General features: G+C 38.7%; 1 protein-coding gene across 1 annotated transcript; it reads left to right on the top strand.

Moving 5' to 3' along the window:
- The first annotated feature begins 970 nt into the window (after positions 1-970).
- Positions 971-2,209, top strand: gpr19 (G protein-coupled receptor 19). The gene has a single exon (XM_041215440.1). The coding sequence runs from the start codon at positions 971-973 to the stop codon at positions 2,207-2,209; it is 1,239 nt and encodes a 412-aa protein (XP_041071374.1).
- Positions 2,210-7,423: the final 5,214 nt, after the last annotated feature.

Below are 7,423 nucleotides of genomic sequence, written 5' to 3'. Positions count from 1 at the left end.
CTAGAGGAACTGGTTGGCCTTATATGTTGGCATATTGTCAATACAGACAAGAGTAATGGTAAAACTATTCTCTGACAGTGGCCAGTTTCTAGTGGCTATTAGTCAACAACATTAAATTGCCAATAATTAGCTATAACAAATATTCTAATTTTATTGAAGCAGACAAATAAAGAAAGAATTACATTTATATAGTGATTATCACAACCACAGGAGGCCTCAAAGCACTTTACTGCCAATGAAATACCTTTTAAAGTGTAGCCACTGTTGTAATGTAGGAAACACAGCAGCCAAATTGCACACAGCAAGTTCCCACAAACAGCAACATGATAATGATGAGATAATCAGTTCTTTGGGATATTGATTGAGGGATAAAAATTAAACCAGGGTCATGGGATCATTTACATCTAGCCAAGCAAGCAGATGGGGGCCTCAGTTTAACATCACATCTGAAAGACTGCACCTCTGACAGTGCAGTACTCCCTCAGTATTGTACTGTATTTTCAGCCATTACTTTTGAGCTCAAGCCTTGGAAGCCTTGGATTAGTACTTGAACCTGGAACCTTGTGATGCAGAGGCAAAAGTGCCACCAACGGAGCCATGGCTGACACTCTAGAACATAAACATTGCTACTGCAATCTATTTATATTCTAGAATACAGGAAGCTTTATTGGTTTAAGAATACTTGATATTTAGGCTAGGTGCTGGGTTTACAAATTCTCTTCAACACTAAATAAGTTTATTGCTTGAAGTTTCTTCCTGGCATCAAGGATCAGGTGAAAAATTAATAATTACTACATCATGATTTTTAATGTACAGCTATAGTTATTTGTTAAGTTCAAACTGTTGTTTTCAGAAATGAATTATTGAAGATATTTTGATGTCAAATGCAAAGTTTATTAATTGCTGTAATATAATAAAACTATAATTTCTGCTTTTTGTCCCCAGAAGTTTTCTTGTACAAAACATGAATATGGTGTTAGCCGAAGAAATTCCAAATATGACACCTACCATTGTAATCCCAAAGGCTACAACTTCAGCTAATTCCAGTGAAATATTAAATACACCATCTGTAGATAGTGGAGGGCAGTTTGAACTCATTGGACAGGTTCGGGCAGAAATATATAATATCACATATCAAGAAGTCACGACAGGGGAAATCGTCACTGTCAGCTTCATCTTTGGTGTGATCTGGCTTGTTGCATTGTTTGGGAACTCGCTGGTTTGCCTTGTGATCCACAGGAGTAGGAGGACACAATCAACTACCAACTACTTTGTGGTGTCCATGGCATGTGCAGATCTGCTCATCAGTGTGGCCAGCACTCCCTTTGTCCTTCTGCATTTTACCACAGGAAGGTGGTTGTTGGGAGATGTCATGTGTAAACTGGTTAGGTATATTCAATACCTCACTCCTGGAGTCCAGATCTATGTCCTTCTCTCCATCTGCGTGGACAGGTTTTACACTATTGTGTATCCTTTGAGTTTCAAAGTGTCCAGGGAGAAGGCCAAAAAGATGATTGCAGCTTCCTGGATTTTTGATGCTGCGTTTGTATCCCCCACTTTGTTTTTCTATGGCACGCAAGGTGGCACCTGTAATTTGTTTCTGCCCCAGTCCTGGAGTGGTGTTATCTATGGCACTGTTCATCTGTTAGTGGGATTTCTGGTTCCATCTGTCCTCATCATACTGTTTTACCAAAAAGTCATCAAATACATTTGGAGAATTGGCACGGATGGCAGGACTGTGAGGAGGACAATGAACATTGTACCCAGAACGAAGGTTAAAACGATTAAGATGTTTTTGATGTTAAATTGCATGTTTTTGTTGTCTTGGTTTCCTTTTTATGTGGTTCAGATCTGGCAGCCAGATCAGATGGATTACACAACATGTTCAGCACTTTTTCTATCTATTGCACTGGTGTCTTTCAGCTCTTCAGCATCTAAACCCAGCCTCTATTCAATCTTCAATGCAAACTTCAGGCGTGGAATGAAGGAGACTTTCTGCATGTCATCAATGAAATGTTACCGTAGTAATGCGTACACCATCACAACTAGTTCAAGGATGGCAAAAAAGAATTATGTTGGGATCACGGAGATCTCTGCACACACTAAAACCATTACCAAAGATACAATATATGAAACGTTTGACAGAGAAGCAAGAGAGAAAAAGCTTGCATGGCCTATAAATTCGAACCCTCCAAATACATTTGTGTAATCAGTATAGTTCAGTCTTCATTTGACAGTTGCATTGCACCTCTGGAAATAAGAGTTTTATATGAAATCATAAAAGACAAGAAGGCCGCTAAACCTAATGAAAATCATCTCAATTCAATTCTTCCATCATAGCATTGAACTGTAATTTTAAAACATTGTTTTAAAAATAATGACTAGTTTGTAAGAGGCCGTATACTACACAAAGCCCTAAACTCCACTGTGATTCCATCAGCTATTTAAAATAAGTTATAATACTTCTTTAAATTACTGCAAAGTGCAAAGTGGAATTTCAACCAGGAAAACTGCTTAGTAGTTTAAAATCTTGGACATAGCACTGAACTTCACAATATATTGAATGTTACTCATACCAGATGGTGTTTGGTAAAATGTAATCAATAAATCTTTGAGTCATATTTATGTTGTTCATCTGTTGCTGGGTGTATATTGCAATGCAAATGTTATTTATTTTGTGGCCAGAACATGCTGTCAGAATACAATAACCAACAACTAGTGAAGCAGTATAATAGTGGTAACCCTAGAAATGGTGAATATATGCATAATATCAGTAAGCATTTTTCTGCAAACCTTAGTTTTTCATTTGACTGTTGTGGCACTTTCTTTGCACTTCATGGAAGTATTGTCTTGCTGCTAAAATGTTCATACCATAACCTTTGGCCTGCACATAAATTGGGCTGGATACTTGAACATGTATTATCATAGCATGTTTTGATCAAAATAAACTTTCATCGTATCAGTCATAAAGTGAATGACATAGAATCTTTAAGAGCTACTTTTTTACTTTCAGAAAAAACTGATTATTTTTACCTGAATTTGATTTTCTTTAATGGTTTGCTCTACAATAATTTCTGATTCTTGTTCAAACATTGTATACAATACACATAACCTTTCTTTGCTAACTTGGACATGATGCTAGATCAACAATGGCTCCCCAGAGTGTGGTTCTTTGGGAATCAATCACACTGCCACTGGCAGTTGCAGTATGTTTGTTTCTATTTAATGCAAAGTTATTAAGAAAATTATGTTTTGATAGATCACATGAGTAAATATAAGAAATTGCAAAGAACACAGTTAAATTAGTGATAAACTAAATTAGCTGACAAGACAAAGACACAATTACTTTTGCACAGACAGTGTTTTGGAATTGACAGAGATGAAAATTACAGTATTGCTCAGGACTCATTCAGACCAACACAAATTTGTGAGCACATTAAACCAAGGGACTTATGACCAGCTTCAACAGATAGTTTCACGTGCTTGGAATTTTTACCTGGGATGGTGTATTTCCAAAAAGAATCATTTTGAAGATACCCTGGTATTCTAATAGACCTCCAAGGAACTTTATGAACTTAATGTTCTCAATACCATGAGACAAGCAATACTTCCACCCTCACTATCTACACAGTAAAAATTAGCTGCATGTTGATTCTTTGCTCCACAATCTGTGGCAAAATTCAGCCATCAGAGCAATTCAGGCTACCAGAATTTTGCACACCATGGCCCAGATTTTGCTGAAGGATAACAGCATCTCAATGACACATGCCATTATGAATGCACACATTGATCAGCAGCTGCAAATTGCCTCACACTCTCAATCACCCCATGATTTTCAAGAAGTTGTTGTATTTGTGCATTAACCTCATCACAGAAACTTAAGTCTAGTAATTAACCCCTTTTTATTATTCATTCATGGGATGTGGGCACCACTTGCATGGATAGTATTTAATGCCTGTCCCTAATTTCCCTCGAGTTTTGGCTTGGCAACAATGAATGAATAATTATATATTTTCAAGTCAGGAGGGCATGTTACTTGAGGGAGAACTTGCAGCTGGTGGGGTTCTTGTCCACTTGCTGCCTATTCTAGGTGGTAAAGGCCATGGCTTTGGAAGGTTATGTCAAAAAAGCCTTTGTGAATTGCTGCAGTGCTACCTATAGATGGTACACACTGCAGGCATGGTGCACTAGTGATGGAGGAAATGAATGTTTAAAGTTGGGGATGGGATGGTAATCAAGTGGGTTGTGTGATAATTGTTAATCATTGCCAATCAATCTCTCTTGCACAGAAAATCAAGTGGAGTCTAATTTCTACAGGTTGTAAATTGTTGGAGATTTAAAAATGTAAAATGTTATATATTTATTTTTCTCACTTTTCCTTTGTCCCTTTCTCTCTCTCATCCCTTCTTTATTTCTCTTTCTGTAACTGATTTAACATTAAATTCACAAACACTAATCCACCCTCTTTCATAGTCCTTTTTATTTCTCAGTCCTTTGATCTCATTGGTTAAAGAGATACACTTTATTCCAGTGTATACTAAGGTCTGCTTGCTGCACCATTAGCAGCTCACTCTTCCAGCAATATTTTTTTGTGAAAATTTTTAAAACTTAAACATTCACCTACAGGTGATGCTGCAAGATGCCCTGCTCCAACAAAATCTGGGTAATTAAATACCGGTCCAACACTGGTAATGGAACATTTTATATGAGTGAAAATACTTGTGGTCAATGCAACCTATTTCAATGAGTAAGACATGAGTGGAGATATTGCAGGCCATGTTCAATATGTCTCACATAATACGGAATAAAAAAGTAAGAACAAAGATTAAGTGAAAATATTTCCTCCTTCACCATTCAAACTCATTTATTTGTTTAGTCTGCCCTATACCTATAATAACCTACTTTTATAGCATCTTTAGCATAGTAAAATTTCCCAAGGTGCTTCAGAGGAGCAATCGTAAACAAAAAATTGATACTAATCCACATAAGGAGATATTAGGGCAGATGACCAAAAGCTTGATCAAAGTGGGAGGTTCTAAGGATTGTCTTAAAGGAAGAAAGAGGCAGAGAGATTTAGTTGGGGGAAATTTCAGAACTTAGGGCTTTGGCAGCTGAAGACATGGCTGCAAATAGCAGAGTGATTAAAATCAGTGATGTTCAAGAGGCCAGAATTGGAGAAGTGCAGATATCTGAGAGTTATATGGCTGGTGGATTTATAGAGTTAAGAAAGTGCAAGAATGCGCAGGGATTTGAAAACAAGGATAGAATCTTAAGAGACTGTGCTTAACCGGGAGCCAATGTAAGTCAGAAAGCACAGGGTTTATGGGTGAACAGGACTTGATGGGAGTATGGACGTGGGCAGTGGAGTGTTGTACAACTTCAAGTTTACTGTGGGCGGAACATGGCAGGGCTGCATTGGAATAGTAATGTGATAACAAGGCATTAGGATTGCAGCAGCAAATCACCTGAAGTAGGAGCAGAGTCAGGCAATGTCATAAATGTGGAAATAGACAGCCTTAGCGATGGCACACGTGTAATTGGAAGATTTCTCATGATTAAATATAACAGCAAATTAAGACTAGTTTGGTTCAGCCTCAGCTGCCAGGAAGAGGCACGGCATCAGTAGCCAAGAAAGAGGGTTTGTGACATGGATACAATACAATGGCTTCAGTCTTCCCAATATTTAATGGAAGAAATTTCTGCTCATCCAGTATATAGTGTTGGACAAGCAGCCTGACAACTTGGAGAGTGGAGAGGTTGAGAGAGATGATGGTGAGGTGGAGCTGTATGGTCAGCAAATGTGGAAACTGATAGTGTTTTCAGATAAGTCGTCATTGAGAAATAGAACAGAGTCAAGGATACCCTTTGAGGGTGACCAGAGGTAGCGCTGCAAGAACAGGAAGAAAAGCAATTATGCGTGATTTTTTGACTATGACTGCAGAATGGAACCAGGTCAATGCAGTCCCACCCAGTTGGAGGACAGCAGAATGGCATTGGATGAGGATGATGTGGCCAACTCTGTCAAAGACTGCAGACAGATCAAGGGGAACAAAGATGAATAGGTCACCTTTGCCAGAGTCACATTGGATAACCTTTATCAGTTTGATGAGAGTTGTTTCTGTATTCTGGCAGGGATGAGAACATGGTTAGAGGGATTTAAACATGGAGTTCTAGGAAAGATTATCTCAATTTGGGAGGCAACTGCACATTATGAGGAAAGGGTTGGAGATGGGGCAGCGGTTAGCAAGGACGCAAGTGTCAATATTTGTTTGATTGAAGAGGGTGAGATGACAGCAGATTTGAAGGCGATGATGGCAGCTTTGAAGGAGAGAAGGAAAATACTTGAGGAGAGAGAATCGTCAACAATATTGGTTAGCATGTGAGCCAGGCAGGAAAGTTGGGTGGTCAGCAGTTTAGTAGGAATAGGGTTGAGGGAACAGAAGATTGGTTTCATGAACATAATGAGCTTAGAGAGGGCTTTTGGGAATTTAAGAAAAAAACTAGACGTTGACACCGTGACATTGATAACAGTAGTTGTTAAAGATTGCACATATCAGTTCTTAAACTGAATAAAGTGATTGCGAAATGCAACAAAAACATACAGGGGTTAAGTTCATAGTTTATCCTGTAAATGAGTGTCTCTAGAATTAGGACTATTCTCAGCAGGCCTTATCCAATTACACATTTAATTTCAAGTACAGTCTATGCTTGATTATTCTGTCCTTTCATAGGAATATAGGAGTAGGAGTAGGCCATTCAGCCCATTGAGCCTGCTCCGTCATTCAATATGCTCATGGCTGATCATCCACTTCAATGCTTTTTTCCTACACTATTCCCAGAAACCCTTTATGTCATTGATATTTAGAAACCTGTCAATCTCTGCTTTAAACGTACTCAATAACTAAGCTCCCACAGCCCTCTGGGTATAGAAATCAAAAGATTCACAACCTTCTGAGTAAAAGATTTCTCTCATCTTGGTCCTAAGTGGCTTCCCCCTTATTTTGAAATTGTGTCCCCTGGTTCTAGATTCCCCAATCAGGGGAAACATCTTACCTGCATCTACCCTGTCTATCTCTTTAAGTATTAATTTCAATGAGATCACCTCTCATTCTTCGAAACACTAGGGAATACAGGCCCACTTTCCCCAATCTCTCTTCACAGGACAATCCCCAGAACAAGTCTGGTGAACCTCGTTAACTTCCTGTATGGCAATAATATCCCTCCTAAGGTAAGGGGACCAAAACTGCACACACTACTCCAGTTGCAATCTAATAAAGGTTCTATTAAGTGGAAGCAAGACTTTGCTACTCCTGTATTCAAATCCTCTTGCGATAAAGGCTAACATACCATTAGCCTTCCTAATTGCTTGCTGCATCTGCATGTTAGCTTCCAGTGACCTATTGACGAGGACACCAAGGTCCCT

The sequence above is a fragment of the Carcharodon carcharias genome, chromosome 21 (genome assembly GCF_017639515.1).
Source record: "Carcharodon carcharias isolate sCarCar2 chromosome 21, sCarCar2.pri, whole genome shotgun sequence".
Lineage (NCBI taxonomy): Eukaryota > Metazoa > Chordata > Chondrichthyes > Lamniformes > Lamnidae > Carcharodon > Carcharodon carcharias.
The sequence above is the reverse complement of the archived record's forward strand: the minus strand, read 5'-3'. Positions and strand labels throughout refer to the sequence as shown.

What these genes read in the sequence shown, in the direction of transcription:
- gpr19 (XM_041215440.1), top strand. Translation starts at nt 971, where the DNA reads ATGGTGTTAGCCGAAGAAATTCCAAATATGACACCTACCATTGTAATC.